This window comes from Peromyscus eremicus, chromosome X, assembly GCF_949786415.1.
Source record: "Peromyscus eremicus chromosome X, PerEre_H2_v1, whole genome shotgun sequence".
In the NCBI taxonomy this organism is placed as follows: Eukaryota; Metazoa; Chordata; class Mammalia; order Rodentia; family Cricetidae; genus Peromyscus; species Peromyscus eremicus.
In genome coordinates this window covers 65,595,923-65,612,686 of record NC_081439.1, presented here as the reverse complement: position 1 = coordinate 65,612,686, position 16,764 = coordinate 65,595,923, and the positions used below count along the sequence as shown (strand labels likewise).

Genomic DNA, 16,764 nt, shown 5'->3' with positions numbered 1-16,764 from the left:
ATTGTCTTATTTTTTTTGTTGTTTTTGTTTGTTTTTTGTTTTTTGTTTTTTTTTTGTTTTTTGTTTTTTTTGTTTTTTTTTTTTTTGAGACAGGGTTTCCCTGTGTAGCTTTGTAGCTTTGCGCCTTTCCTGGAACTCACTCTGTAGACCAGGCTGGCCTCGAACTCACAGAGATCCGCCTGCCTCTGCCTCCCGAGTGCTGGGATTAAAGGCGTGCGCCACCACCGCCCGGCTATTGTCTTATATTATTAACATCACAACCACATATGATATTTACAGTTCTACAGTTATCTGTCTCCTTGTATTGTTAAGGCTTCCATAAATATTTACAATTTTGCTGTGTTTATGTCAAAAAACCCAAATAGAAATATTTAAATACTTTTAATGAACTATTCCCTAGATGTCTTTTTAAAGTATTTCAAAAGAAGTACTATATTCAAGAATCTTCTGTTAAATCTCCTGGATTCTAGCTTTCATTCAATAAATGTTTTGGACATCAAGATAGACTCATCAAAATAAATGCCAATACCTCTAAGATCATTTTCATTTGTCTATTGAAGTATCCAAGAGGACTTGAAATTACTAGGAAAAATTGTCATTTGAAAAGTACATGATATTTTGTTCAATGAAGAAGTCCACATCTACAACACACTAGATTATATCATATACAATTGATGACTGCATACAGGATAAACTAGCTAGCTACAGTCTGGTTTTATCCAATCTAATAAATAATTATCACACATTTTTTAATTATGTGTTTTGTGTATTCATAATTTAGATGTCCCATTTAGTATTTTGAGTTGTCAAGTTTGTACATGTCTGTTTTGATGTTAAGTGTTTTAGTTTGTTTCTTCAATGGACAGCATTGTAAAGTATCAGTTTTTATAACTGGTGTTCACCTATCTTTGAGAGCTCAGTGAGTGGAGAAGATACCATATGTCCGGAAGTTCTACCACTATTACCCATGTAAACGCCAAACTCACTGCCCCTGGGAACTCCAGCATTGCCTCTAAGAAATTGAGGATTATCCATGGGCACTCCAACATTAACCATGGGGATAGTATTGACATTATTCTTGGGAATTCTAACATTGCCTCTGGGACACGCATAATTATCCTCAGGAATTCCAATGTTTCCTCGAATTGCGGAGTTCTCAAATCTTGGCCTGATGGAAAGATGTTCTCCAAAATGTGATGGAATTGTTCTTTGCTGAGCTCCCTCCATGTTGTATCTTCTCTTGATGTTTTCTAAAACATAAAGCCAGAAGTTTATAAGTGATTAACAGATTGGCTTCAGTTTTGAGATGAAGCTATGAATAAGAATGAGAGATGTATTTCCAATTTTTACCTCAAAATGTCATGGTGATCTTAATACAATATGTAACTTTTATGTAGCAATTACACTTTTGGATGTAAAAGATGGACAAAGAAAAAAAGTGAGTAATGGTTCTAAACCATAAGTTTAGGTTTATTGGAAAGTAAGGTGGAGAAAGAGAATAAACAGTGAGGGTATGATGGAGGAGCTATAGGCTGAAGGCCTTTTAGGAACAAAGGTATTTAGTATGAAATTTTATTTCTTTGATAGTATAAAACACTAATGCAATTAAGAATTTAGTGGGAACAGGAATTAGATAAAAGGTAACCATTAAAAACTGGAAGCACCCAGGAAGTTTTTTTTTTTTTTTTTTTTTGTGTGTGTGTGTATGTGTGTATGTGTGTAAGCATGCAGGCACTTGTGTGTGCAAGTGAACATGGTGGCCATACAACAACCTAGGATGTTATTCACCAGGAGTTGCTCACTTTTTTATTTTTTTGAGGCAGAGTCTCTACCCAGCAAACTCCAGCTCTGGGATAACAAACACACACTACTATGTCTCTTCATTTTTCAACCAGAGTTTTCAAAATCAAACTCAGTTCTCTTGCTTGTAAGGCAAGCTCTTTACTGATTCAGCAGTGTGGTGTTGCTAATCCTGTAGCACTCTTCAGAAGGGTTTTCAACTTGAGAATAAGGTTGAACCAACTCTACATTTCAAAGGATAATGTGATCTGAGCTAACCTTAGGTTAGACTTTAATTTCTTCCTTCGATAAATAACTTCTTAGAGTTCTAAATATTTTATAGAAAAAGAAATATTACAGAATGAGTCAAATTGTGATTTCCAGGTAAACTCTGTGTTAGACTTCGAACTTTTCATCGAAAACATCTTCAGGAGTTTGGTGATGCTATTTTTTTTAAAAAAAATATTTCTAGTTGGCATAATTTTCATGAAGTTGTAGAATTGGGGTTCTAACAGAAGTTAGACAGGAAGATTCCTAATACTATCCAGTAAGCACAGGAGCATTTTCATATATGCTTATATAGGTGTAATGATGAAAGAAAAATGTTATTCTATAGTTAGTAGCAAATTTCAATCTAGGATTTAAAATGTTATAGATATAAGTTACGTTAATATTACTTTTAATCAATTATAGGTTAAAATATTAATGGTTTATTTGCAGATTCATGCTCTCTTGTCAGTAGCTCCTCACATACAAGAGGCAATAGAGGAAATCTTTGTTGGGTTAGTTAACAATGCCCATCATCACATCATTCCTTTTTTCTTACCTACTACTTAGTTGTTGGGTAATGAGTGATTTAGCAGACTTTTTTCTATTCTGTGGATTAAAACTGAATGAGTGAGGACTAGTAATTTTCTCATGCTTTTCTTCCTAAGTTGAAGTTCTTTTTGAAAGGTGAATTTTTATTCCTAACTTGCAGTCTTAAAAAGTCTGTATATTCTAGAACCCACCCCCGATGATTATTAATTGGTATGTTACTGGATTAACTCAACTTAGCATCAAGCTGCAATCACTGAATATGAATATAAGGCTTTAAGTTGTGGAAGAGAAACTAATTCTACCATAAATGTTTTACGATATAGAAAGGGATAGATAATCTAGGTGGTGGGTTTGAAGATAAACTGACTGGTGACAGTCTACCTATATGAAAAATTATATATAACTTACAAGAGTAGTGACAGCAAGAAAAATCTTACCTTCTGTTAGTAAATCATGGTCATGTGGGAAGAAGTGAGTTTCTTCTGCATTTAATTTGAATTCTGGTGCATTTAAGTATTGGCCTTTGACTTCACTGTATCTTGGTAAGCTCCGACTGCGCTGCCGCTGGAGCTTAGGGCGCTCGGGCAACAAGGGGAAAGGGCCTTGCAAAGCTTGGAAATGTTGGTCTTCAGGGAGGATGATTACTTGATTCTCTTCTTCTGATGTTAGTTTGCTGTAACCCATATCTCTGTTTTCTTCCCTGGGACTAGTTTGGAGAATATGGAGCCCCTCACTGTTTAGTGGTGCCTCTAAGAGCTCTGCCCAGGAACGCCGAAAGATGGATCTTTCTCTAAAAGGATACATGCTTCTTGCTACTTCCATATCATCACTTCCTGGGGACTCTGCATTTTCTGGAGATTCCATCCATAAATTTCTTGGGGTTCCTGGGCGACTGTATTCTGAGGAGGATGGTGAAGATTCATTTATTAAAGACTCCAGGTGTACAAACCCAGTGAATTGCAAAGTTGGAATTTCTGTATCATCTAGATCCTCCTTTCCAGGCACACCGGCAACAAGTATTGCGGTGCCTTTTCCCCTTTCCTCTGGACTGGCAATTCCTGTAACATCTAAGCGTTCAAATTCTGGGAACCCTGGAGACTTAATTGGTACTTTCTCTATGCGAAGAAGCCCTGAAGTTTTTGGTTTTACAAGAGCAATGCTTTCTAACTCCTTAGTTAGTGGGGGGGTGGTAACTGTCACCACCTCATTCGTAAGCCCCAAGTCCCTCTGATGGATACCTTCACGGATGGGTTGCTGGGCAGCCAAAGTTGCATTCTCTTCTTTTTGTTTTCTGTCCCTTTCCTCAATTTCCGCATTAATAGGACGGAAATAAATGAATTCATCAGAAATATTTTGAGTACGTCTGTATTGGAAGTTTGGATTCACAGAAACAATCTGAAAGAAAATTCAAGTTCAAAGACACAGTTCATTATGTCAACACTTTGAATAATATTCTTGTTTCTGACACATTGTATTTTTTATTGTAAGGACAGGATAATACTAACTTAGGCACTATAGACATAAGTTAATTACTTCAAATTGAGAAATATGAAGGATTCCCCCAAAGTGATCTATTTATTTCAGGAACAGATTATTTTATTCTAGTATTTCTCAAGTTTATTTCCTAATAACCTAATCAAAGACTCTATGTTATCCTCCAAGAACATTCATTGTCTCTGGCCAATAGCTTGGAAAACAATTTATAATTCTTATAACTTCATAATATGTAGAACTCATTTAAAGGTTCCTAGAAATATATTTAAAATCTTTGTTTCTATTTTTTTCTATGTACGTCCATGTGCTTGCCATGTATGCATGTATGCATCTGTGTGTGCAGGTACATTGTGTGTGTATGTATGAGTATAAGTACACCTGTGACATAGCAGTTGTGTGGACAGAGGACAACTTTCTATAACTCATTTCTCTCCTTCCATCTTGTTTCTAAGGCACAGTCTCTCGTTATTTTGGCTGCTTGGATGTGTGCCACAGGAGAGCTAGTGTTGCAGATATAAGCTACCACATCTGTTATTTTTAAAATTTGAGTTCTAGGGATCAAACTCAGATAATTAGGGTTGTGTGGCAAGAGATTTTACTTGACGAATCATTTTTGCTGGCTTAGAAATCTTATCTTGAAGGGAACTGCCCCCTCAGGGTTGCTAGTTCTTAGAGACAATAAACAAGTTATCTTTGAGAACACTTTTAAAATGTAAACCAACCAAGCTACAGTACATACTTCCAACCACCTCAGTCTCCAGGCCTCTATTGCCCGGTCAATCATTTTAAGGACAGGCACTGGATAACTAGGGATAGCTCCTATATCCCAGAATCCATAGGAATTATTCAAGCTAGTCTGTTTGCCTTGCTGCATTATCACTGATTTTGGTGTTTCCCATGTGTCTCCTACCTCATGTCAAAGTATGTCACTTCTCTTGGGATGTGTGAGTATAGCAGACTATATTTTCAATGGCTGTCATTTACTGATATGTTTGCTGACCTCATAATATATGAATATATATGAAAAATAAACATACTGAACATTCATATTTGCATATGATAATCACTCTTAAACTGTGTACTTTGATCTTATACCCATCACCACTATGCGATTCTTGAAGATTTTCAAAAACCTCCAAAAGAAATCCCAGGACATCAGCAAAAGTGAGAATAAAGATTCATAAAAATTCTTCCAAAAAATACAATGAAAAAGATCTAGCAGAAAATGTCAAAATCAACTTTCAAAACTCTAGGAATTAGCCAAAGGCTTGGAGTAATTTGTTCAATGTGGGTGGCTGAACTGCAATAGCGAGCTTGTTACATTTTCATTTTCCCTGATCCAACATCACTGTCTCCTTCCAGTTTTATAGATGCTTTACAAGCCAACAATTTAGAATCATGGTGGAAACCCAGGGCCTACCAACAACTGAAGGGAATGGAATAGAATTCAATCACCTCCACATACTCATTCTCATGGAGTTATCATTAACTGACTTGCCTGGCAACTACTTCACATTATATTCTAAAAAAGAAAAAGAAAAAAAACCAAGGAAAAGAAAAACAAACACACAGACATGTACTTGCACACACCAAAGCAAGCTATGGTAAAATTTATCACACTCATTGACTGTTGTTAACATTTGATTTGTAAGACTACCGGTCTTTATATTTTTCTCTAGCTTTCCGCATACAATATTTGTATAAATTAAATCAAAGAAAGAATGACATTAAAGTAACAGTATTATGTTGAAAAATTTGGGCTAGCATTTATCAGTTACATGCTGTGTTATCAACTTGAGTATGAGTTTCATTTTTTAAATCTTCTAACTCTGTGGCACTTACTGTTCTATTTTTAGTAGAGAAAAGTCCATGTATTTGATAATTTTCTTATTTTCTTATTTTGGGAGTGATAATTTGAAGAGATCTTTGTGATTTGATTAGAATAGGCTTTCTCCAAGAATACTTCCATATGATGGTTTCAAAACAATATAAGTGGTTCCATAAAATTGTTACATATTAAACTATATATTGGGAGAAAAACTAAGTTAAACACAATTTTAGAAGACTTCCCTGGTTTACACTCTCATCAACAGTAAATAAGGATTTCTTTTAATGCACATATATCCTCACCAGCATTTGTGGATATTTTTGTTTCTTGATGATAGCCACTCTAATTTGGGGAAGATACAATTTCAAAGTTCTTTTAATGTGGATTTCCATTATAGCCAAGGATATTGAATATTTTAAAATATGTATTGGCCATTTGTGTTTCTTATTTTGAAAACTGTCTATTCAGTTCACTGGCTGAATTTCTGATTGGCAGTTCATATATTCTATATATTAACTCCTTGTTTGAAGTATATCTGGTGAAGACCTTCTCCCATTTCTATACCATGTCTCTCTACTCTGTTGATAATTTGTTTCGCTGTGCAGAAGATTTTTAAATTTATGCAATCCTTTAAATCCTTGGGTTTACTTACTATGCTATTGGGATTCTGGTCAGAAAGTTGTTGCCTATAACTATGTCTCAAGTATTTTCCTTATGTTTTACATGAGCAGTTTCAGTGTTTCTGATTTTAAATTAGAATTTTGATGCATTTTGAATTTGTGTTTTTTTTTTTCAGGGTGGATCTAATTTAATTCTTCTGTAGCGTGTGTCCAGTTTTGCTGGCACCATTTATTGAATGAGCTACCCTTTTTTTCAGTAATGTTTTTGATACCTCTGTCACTAATTAGATGTACATAGCTGTGTGATTTACTTTGGTGTTCCCTATTCTGTTGCATTGGTCTACATAGTCTGTCTTTGTGACATTACCATGCTGTCTTTGTTACTCTAGTTCTGTAGTGTATTTTGAGGACAGGAAATGTTATTATTCTGGCTGTGCCTTTTCTGCTTAGAATTGCTTTGTCTCTGTATGGTGCTTTGTGTTTCCATATGAATTTTAAGATTACTTTCTTTTTTTTAGTTTTGTGAAAATAGCACCAGAATTTTGATTGGGATTGCATTGAATCTATAGCTTACTTTTGATAGTATTACCCATTTTTATAATATTAATTCTTTCAGATCAGGAATATGGAAAGTCTTTCTACCAAATAATGTCTTTCTCAAAAAAGTTTCAGCATCTTAAAATTTCCTTGTCTTTTATCTTATTCTTTAGTTCAATTTTTATTTTTTTTTTAGTTTTATTTTGAAGCTATTGTGAATGGGATGTTTTCCTTAATTTCATTCTCAATGTTTGTTATTGGCATGTATAAAATCTACTGATTTTTGCATGTTGATTTTATGTCCTGTAACATTATTGATAGTGTTTATCAAATCTAAAAGGTTTTTTTTTTTGGTAGAGTCCTTGGGTCTTTCAACAGTACTATGTTTTCTGTAAATAGGGATAGTTTAACATCTTCTTTCCCACTATTATCCCCATTTATATCGTCTTATTTTAATTTCTGTAGCTAAGACTTTAAGTTCTATATTGAATCGAAATGGAGAGAGTGAGCACTTTTATCTCAATTTGGATTTTGGTTGAAATGCTCTCAAATTTTCATGTTATAGTATGACCATGTTATGTTAGCTATAGGTTTGTTGTATACAGCTTTTATGTTGAAATATGTTTCATAAATTTCTAGTTTATTCAGGACTTTTATCATGAAGACATATTGAACTTTGTCAAATGGCTCTTCTCTATCAAGGTCATGTGATTTCTAACTTAAATTCATATGTTGTATTACATTTATTGACTTGTGTATTTTGCATCCTTGGGTGAAATTAACTTGCTAAAGATATATGATATCCTTAATTTGATTCTGAAATAAATTTATCGGTAATTTTTTGAAAATTTCTACATTCGTGTTAATCAGATAATGTTGTAACAATTCCCCTTTTAGCTCTAATTTTATTAATTTGAGCTTTTCTATGTATCTTTGGGTTGGTTTGCTAATCTCGTTAATCTTTCCAAAGAATCAACTCTGTTTTTTGTCTGTATTAATTTCTGCCCTGGTCTTCATTATTTCTTGCCATCCTTTGCATTTGGTTGACTTTTTATTTTTCAGGAGCCTTGAGTTGCATCACTATGTTATTTATTTGAGACCTCTCTTACTCTTTTTAAATGTAAGCAATTACAATTCTAAACTGTCTTCTTACAACTGTCTTGGTGGTATGCCTGAGACTGTTAGGCTGTGCTCTCAGTTTCATTTGATTCAACATTTTTAAACTCCCCTTTTGATTTCCTCTGTAGTACATTGTTTGGTTTCCTAGTAGTCTGTATTTTCTGAGGTTAATCTTGCTATTTATTTGAAGTTTGATTCTGCTATATTTGGATGAGAAGCAAGGAATTATTTTATTCTTTCTGCATTTGTTATGGCTTTCTTTGTAGCATATAATATGCATATTATAATTGTATATGTACATATAGTATGTACACACTCACACACACATATAGTTTTAAAAAGTTTCTATGCACTGTTGATAAGAATGTATAGTCCCATCTTCTGGTGTCTTCTCTAATGACTCAATGTTATACCCATAGATCAGTATATCAATCCTTATCAGAGAAGCTTCTCCTTGCATGCAATGGAAATTAACACAGAAACTTCTAAACTGGTCAATGTCCAGAGAATGAGAGAGTGAGCCATAAATTGGTTTTAGCCCTCCCTCCAAGGCTCAGGAATCTTTGAGAAAGAGAGGGCAGAAATATTGTAAAAGCCAGAAGTGGTGGATAACATCAAATTAACTGTTTCCAGATAGTAAAGGACAGTTGCATATATGAATTCACTGAAACTGTGGCAGCCTGCAAAATGTCTGCCCAAGCTCCAGCCAGGCATAGAGGGTGGAAGGTGAGCATGAAATCCTACCACTAGCTGAGGAACTATTGACATTTTATAGCTGCTTGGAGAGGCAGGGAGGAAAGAACAACATCAACTTAATTTTTAATTTTCCTCTCTTTTTACCCTACCGGTTCCATGCATATATATTATGCCTTTTGGTCTGTGGTTTTATGGGATTCCTGAGTATGTGAACAAGTGGGTCTTTGCACCTATATCTGTTTGTTGTGCCTTTTTCTTCTTTTTGTTTGTTTTGTCCTATTCTGATGTGTTCATGTTTTATCTTATGTTATTTTAATATTATCCCTTCGATGCCTGTTTGTTTTGTAATGAGAGACAGAAAGGGGGTGGATCTGGGGAGGTGGGGAGGAACTAAGAGTAGAGAGAAAGGAAAACGTAACCAGGATATACTGTATAAAAACTATTTTCACTTTTTTTTTCTGAGACAGGGTTTCTCTGTGTAGCTTTGCGCCTTTCCTGAAACTCACTCTGTAGTCCAGGCTGGCCTTGAACTCACAGAGATCTGCCTGCCTCTGCCTCCCGAGTGCTGGGATTAAAGGCGTGCGCCATCACTGCCAGGCAAAACTATTTTCAATAAAGGAAAAAAATACAGAAAGAATTCCAGAGATATCAGTGAGGATCCCTCCAAACCATTTTTACCATTCAAAATGATAACATAAGCATATATATGTGTATGTATGTATGTATGTATGTGTGTGTTTGCTGAAAAAAGTGATTGTGATTTTTGGTGAAGATTCAAAAAAAGAGAAATATCAAAGTTGTGTAGTGACAGGAATGTGGAGAGCATAGTCATGGGAGAAGTTGTTGGGCTCAAAATGATCAAAATACATTGTATACAATTCTTTATGTATTTTCACAAAATATTGTTAAAAATACTTAGACATGAGTCTAATACAGTGCTCCTAACAAAAGCTTTAAAGTAATTAAAGACTCATTTTTTAAACTATAAGAGTTTTAAAAATAAGTATGAATATTCATAAGGAAATATTTATAATTATAGTGAATACTTTATAGGAATTATTACAGGGAAGAGGTATAGACTCACCTATATAAAACTTTTAAAAGCACATTAAATCTAAAGAAATAATTGCTACACATATAGAATTATATACAAAACAATAAAATATCTTATGAAAAAAGAATGTATGTTCTTTATCTATTAAGGGGACTATTCTGTAGATATCCATTCAACCCAGCCCATTTATGTGGTACAATTTATCTCAGATGTTTTGCCAATTTTTGGTTTGGAAGATCAATCTAGATGTGATAGCTGGATTTGGAAATCTCCCACCAGTATTATTTCAGAACCTATATGGTGTATTATGTCTATTGAAATTTTAATGAAATTAGGGGTTCTGAGACTCACTGCATAAACATTCATGGTAGTTATGTCCTTTGGGGTTAAAGTCTATATTATTAGATATAAGGATAGTTATTCCATTTGTTTGTTAGACTGATTTCCTACCATAGACTCTTGGTTTTCCTGTTTCTGTGAGTTTTTTTTTTTTGAGATAACATGTAGTCAAGACTTATTTTGTAATTCATTTAGTTCTTCTGTGTTTCTTAGTTGGTGAATTAAAGCCATCTGCATTCAAAATTATTGTTGAGAAGAGTTTGCTCTTATAAATACTTTTATCAACTGTTCTTTTGGGTTGGTTTATTGGTAGGTTTTCTCATCCTTTCCTGGTAGCATTGGATGTTTGCTAATTTGGTGTTCTGTACATGATTAATTTCATCCTGGTTCTCTTCTATTCATCCATTGCTCTCATGAAATGTATTCATTCCTGTATTTGTGGGTCATGAATTGTCTTAACTTGTACCAGTATTGAAATGTTCTTATTTATCCATCAGTTTTAATAGATAACTTTGATGGGAAAAATAGTCTTGGTTGACAATTATTTATGTTCAGGGTTTAAAATATATCATTCCATGTGTTCCTTGCTTTTATGGTTGCTAATGTCTCTGCCTTCATGAATTGCAATTTTCACTTGTAGTTTTTTGTTTTTTTTTTTTGAGACAGGGTTTCTCTGTGTTGTTTTGGTGCCTGTCCTGGATCTCGCTATGTAGACCAGGCTGGCCTTGAACTCACAGAGATCTGTCTGGCTCTGCCTCCCAAGTGCTGGGATTAAAGGCATATGCCACCGCCACCCAGCTCACTTGTAGCTTTAAGTTTTGTATCTTTACATTGTATTTTTGACATCTTGATTATGATATTTTGTAGAGAGTTTCTTTTCTGATTACGTCTATTTGGCAATTTAAGATGTTTAACGTACTTAGATATTTGTTTAGGTCTCTAGGTTTGTGAAATTCTCAGATATAGTTCACTGTCTAGGTTGTCTAAAACTCTTGACTTGATATCAGATCCTTCTAGCCTATGGATTCTTTGGATCAGTCTCTGGAACATATGCCAGACTTTTTGGAAGTTTTGGTCATAGCCAATTGTTTATATATATATATATGTGTGTGTGTGTGTGTGTGTGTGTGTGTGTGTGTGTGTGTGTGTGTGTGTGTATTTATTATTGTCTTGATCTTGTCCTCTCTCATTAAAATTCATTATTCTCCCCTAATCTTATCTGTTGATGGTGGTTTTGCTGTTGTAATGGCTATTCTTGGTTGTCAATTGGACTACATCTGGAATTAACTAAGATCCAAGTGACTGGGTACACCTGTGAGGGAGTTTTCCTAACCAAATCATTTGAAGTGGGTAGCCCATCTTTAATCCAGATTTTTTAAAGTGGGAAGTTCCACCTTTAATCTGGGCCTTATCTTCTGCTGGCAGCCTACATAAAAATCATGGAAGGAAGCACTTGCTCTTTGCTTGGTGGCCTTCACTCTTGCTGGCAAATTTATTCCTTCACTGACATTAGAGTCTACTTCTGGATTCCCATATATCTTGAAGATCACCCACAACATCCAGCCATGTGGTCTGAACAACTACTTTCTTGGACTTTTCATTGGAAGATAGCCATTGCTGGAAGCCACTCTAATAAATCCCTTTTATACATAAATACACACACAAACACATACATAAATATGTACATACATACATACATACATACATACATACATACATACATACATATTCATTCTATGAGTTATGTTCCTCTAGAGAACCCTGGCTAATACAGTTATTTTTTTAAAAATTTCGATTGATTCATTCATTTTTGTGAATTTTTTATTTGGTTCTTTTTTAGCATTTCAGTCTCCTCACTGAATCCTCCCCTCCCATGTCTTACGTTTTTTTTCTCCAAGTAACTGATTTTTTTTATCTATCTATTGTTAACTTTCTTGAATGTCTTGAATTGTTTTTGTAATTTTCATGTCTAGATCTTGAATTTAAGTTCATTATATATTTATTTGGTTATTGTAAACTTGATAGATCTAGAATCACCTGAAAGGTTAGTCTCTGGGCATGCCTGTAGGTGACTATCTTCATTGGGTTAAAACTGAAGTGGGAAGAGCATCAACTGTCAATGGCCCCATTTCCTGCGATAGAATTTTGGGCTGTATAAAAAGGATAACATGAGCTGCACATGAGTATTCATCATTTTTTGCTCTTTTATTGTAGAAGCAATGTGATCAGCTGTGTCAAGCTTTTGCTGCTATGACTTCCCCAGCACGGTAGACAGTAACCTTGAACTGTGAGCCCAAATAAACATTTCCTCTAATAAGATGCTTTGGTCAGGGTATTTTTATCACACTAACAGGAAGAGCAACTAAGACAGACAGAAGAGCAATGGCACCAGGAATAGAGCCATTGCTAACATAACTGTGGTCCTTATTCCTTTTTAACTAGTTTGTTGGAACAATGTGGAAGGGTTTGAAACTTTGGGTTTGAAAAGCCCTTAGAATGATATTAGAAAAGCTTAATGGGCCATTGTGATGGAATCTTGGAAGACAAGAATTTTGAGAAAAGTAGGACCCTGCTCACAAGGTTTCAGAAGAGAATAAGGACTCCACCAAAAATTAGCATGTGATAATTTGGGCTAGTATCTGGTTACTCTCTGCTCTCATCCTAAGAAGTTCAGTGAAGTTCAATTTGAATATAATGAATGGATTTGTTTGGCAGAAGAAATTTTAAGCCATGAGACCTTCAGGCTGGTGCAAGAAAGCAACTTTTATTTTTAAAGAGATAGGCATCATCAAATAGAAACCTTCTATGATAGACTGAGATGACAGTAAAGGTCCTGAAGACCAAATCACAATCATCGGAGATTCCATATTATGAACATCTAAATTCATTTGAAGAAGAACGGTTAAACTGAAGGGGTTCCTTTCTCCTCAAAGGCAGCTGCACAAGGAATGGTTTCCCCAGGGTCAGCACACAGAAGCTGTGACCCAAGGGGGCTTAGCTTATATCTCAAATGGGCAGCAGAACTTGGCAGCAGCATCTACATGGTTTTGATTTTGCAGGAATTGGGGGACAAAAGATTAAAGGGATCATGGAGTCCTGCTCCAATGTTTTAGAGCACAAATGTGACTAAGCAATGTGTGGCAGTGTTGAAATATCTCCAAGCAATCTCTGAGAAACCATTGTGTGATGTTATGAAGGTGAATCCTAAGTTACAATGGAGATCCCAGAATACTGTAGCTCACAGGACCGTGAGATGGATGTCTGTTGAGGAAAGCTAGGGAATGTGGAGTTTTTTGCAGGTAGCAGATCTAGATGGGCAGGGTTGCTTAAGCTCGTTGTAGTCCAGCCAATTTCATCATAAACTCCAGATGCTTGGTGTGGTGCTATGGTATTTGATGCTTGTCATGCTAAATTTTCTTGTTTGTTTACTCTGTGCCATTGTATATTGGAGGAATGTGACATTTTTATTTCATAGAAGCTTATAGTTATAAGATTTCTTTGGGTCTCGGATGAGATGAGATGTCAGTTTTGGACTTTAAAATGAAATTGGATTGTTTTTCATATTATGAGATGAACATGGGGTGAACATGAGAAGAACATGGGGATAAGAGGTAGAAGGTTATGATTTAAAGCTTGCTCTAGATTTATTTTATTTTATGTGTATGCATGTGTACATTTGCATGCCTGTGGAAGCCAGAAGGGAGTATCGAATCCCTTGGAAATGGATTTACAAATGGTTCTGAACCACTGTGTGCTGGGAACTGAACTAGCTCCTCTGCAAGAGTAACATGTGTTCTTAACCACTGAGCAATTTCTGTAGTACAATGAAGGAAGATTATAATCTGAAGTAGTATGGATAATAATGTAATTAACGAGACAATTCCATGTAATTTATCTGATAGTCAAGAGAGGTTTATTTCTGGGATAACTTACAACCAATAGGGGTTGGTTACAGGATCCAGGAGAGATGAGGTACCATCCAGTGGAGAACTCTGGCTTTGTGTCCCATCCAGCTTCCAGGACCACGAGGCATCCAGAAGGGCCAAACACATATGCACCTTGAGTCTTAAGGGACTCCCTCTCAGCCACACCCCAGGGGCAGGTTATAGGCAGGTGTGGCAGTTACCTGCTGTCACTCTAGGGGCAGTGTTTCAAGGTCAAAGCTGGAATAGCTACCCACTACATTTGGGTGTCAGGTTGACTGGAGATAGAACTCAGATAGCTAATCAATTGTCAGCCCGATGAAATCTATAATCAGCTGGGAGGAGGATCTCTGGACCCACCTGTGGGTGAGATAATCTTTATTAGGTTAATTAAAGTGGGAGATCTATCCACTGTGAGTGGCACAATTTCCTGGGCAAGGAGCCTGGACAGTATAAAAGGGAGAGAGGGAGATAGGCATAAACACTTATTATTCTCTTCTGGATTGCAGATGCAAAGTCTCCAGATGCCTCCAGCCTCTACTACTTTGATTTTCCTACTATGGTGAGTTTTAACTTCAAACTATGAGCCAGAACAAACCTTTTCTCCCTTATATTGCTTTTGCCTGGCTATTTTTATCACAGCAAGAGGAAAAGCAACCAAGAGAGTTATTGATTCTTTCTTAAAAGTATGATTCAAATATTGTTTGCAGCATTCAGTTATCTCGTCACTGTTCCCTCATGCTGAGAAGCTATTGGCTTGTGTGGGTATTATAGTGGAGTGTTGTCATAGGCTTTTCTTTTCTTTGTTGTATTTTGCATATCTGTTGGTCTGTATAGTCTCTTTGGTCTGTAGTTTTCCTCATTTGCTCACTGTTTTAGTCTTTTTCTTTTGTGTGGGTTGTCTTCACTTGGGTTTTTATTCACTGAGAAAGCCAAACACAGTAACAAATACACTGAATATGACAGCAGCCCCAATATTAGCTGCAGGAGAAGAGACTGTTCTCTTAATCTATGTCCCCTTTGAATTTTAGAGATAAGGGAACATGGTAGTAGTTCGGAAAATTTAGTTTATAGTGTTTTTTTTTTGTTTGTTTGGCTTTTAGAACTAAGAGTATCACTATTTAACTTGTGAAAAGAGGGATGAATAAAGAAGAGAATAAGAAGGAGTAGAGTAAGAGTAAAGAAACTATATGGGCTAGAGGTATGAAAGGCTACAACTTAGGTGGGGATGTTGAGAATTCTCAACTTCAGATTCCTTTCTTATACTTCTGCTGCTACCTCCATGGTCTGTGTAGCTTGGGGTGTGTTCTTTATATCTTTGTGCTGTGCAATGTTCCACATTTTGTCATGACCTTCCCCAAATACCATGCATTTCTTGCTCTGCAAGGTTATATTATAGCCGGAAGGAAAGAACACTGCAGATCTCTCAATTTCAGGGTCCATTACTCCTCCAGTGGAGGAGTGTCCATGGGTTGCAGAGACACTCTACTTTCCCAATAGACTCAGCTGGGCTGGGTTTAGCCCCTTCAGAGCTCTTACTGCTTTCACACAGTATCATGGTCAGACTCATCCTAAGGGCAATGGCACAGAAGTACAATTACGGATGTTAGAAATATTTCAATTTCAGATTCCTCTACCAGTTTTCTGGTAGGTGTCTTACATTTGCTGTTCTTGTGAAGTTGAGCCAATTTGGGATTCTAGCAGCACAATGTTGTTTTGGATGTGCCATTTTTCATAATTCAATCATTCCTTTCTTTTTTCTTTCTGCTTTATTTCCTCCCCATTTCCTTCTTTCCTTTCTCTCGCTCTTCATTCCTCTATCTCCTTCTCTCTTTGTTAAGGTTTCTATTGCTGTGAAGAGACACCATGACCATGGCAACTCTTATAAGGAAAACATTTAATTGGAGCTGGCTTACAATTTCAGAGGTTTAGTCCATTATCATCATGGCAGGACATGGCAGTATATAAGCAGACATGGTACTGGAGAAGGAGCTGAGTGTTCTACATCTTGATCTTCAGGCAGCAGAAGGAGAGACTATCACACTGGGCGTGGCTTATGCATATATGAGACCTCAAAGCCTGTCTCTTCAGTGATACACTTCCTCCAACAAGGCCACACCTACTCTAACAAGTCCACACCTCCTAATAGTGCCACTCCCTATGGGCCAAGTATTCAAACACATGAATCTATGGGGGAGGGGCATTCCTATTCAAACCGCCATACCTTCCTTCCCTCTTTCATTCTCTTTTCCTTTTTTCTTTTTTCTCTTTTTCTTTTCTTCCTTGTTCCTTCTTTCCTCTCCATCTGTCTATTTATCCCTTCCTTCTTCTCCACTCTCCATCTCCCTCCATCTTGTTTCATGGTCATACAATGTATCTTGGCTAACATGGAACTCACCATGTAGCCCAGGCTGGACTTGTGGCAATCCTCCTGCCTCCACCTCCCAAGTGTTTATATTATAGGCATGAGCTACTCTATCTAGTTTACTACAGTTTTTTCCCTAAAATCTGTATTATATAGCATCTAAAAATGTGAAGGGAGGGCTCCAGAGATGG

At 36.1% G+C, this 16,764-nt stretch overlaps 1 protein-coding gene across 2 annotated transcripts in view; it reads right to left on the bottom strand.

Annotated features, from left to right (window-relative positions):
* Nucleotides 1-831: 831 nt before the first annotated feature.
* LOC131899055 (uncharacterized) overlaps nucleotides 832-16,764 on the bottom strand; it is a 372,739-nt gene continuing 356,806 nt past the window's right edge. Inside the window, exons 25-27 of one of the 2 annotated variants that reach the window (XM_059250424.1) lie at nucleotides 3,837-3,993; nucleotides 3,036-3,497; nucleotides 832-1,250 (exon numbers count right to left, since the gene is read on the bottom strand). In XM_059250424.1, coding sequence (XP_059106407.1) covers nucleotides 886-1,250; nucleotides 3,036-3,497; nucleotides 3,837-3,993 — 984 coding nt within the window. In that variant the 3' untranslated portion in view covers nucleotides 832-885. Of the gene's footprint in view, nucleotides 1,251-3,035; nucleotides 3,994-16,764 lie in introns of both variants that reach the window. The other variant, XM_059250423.1, reaches the window with a different exon arrangement.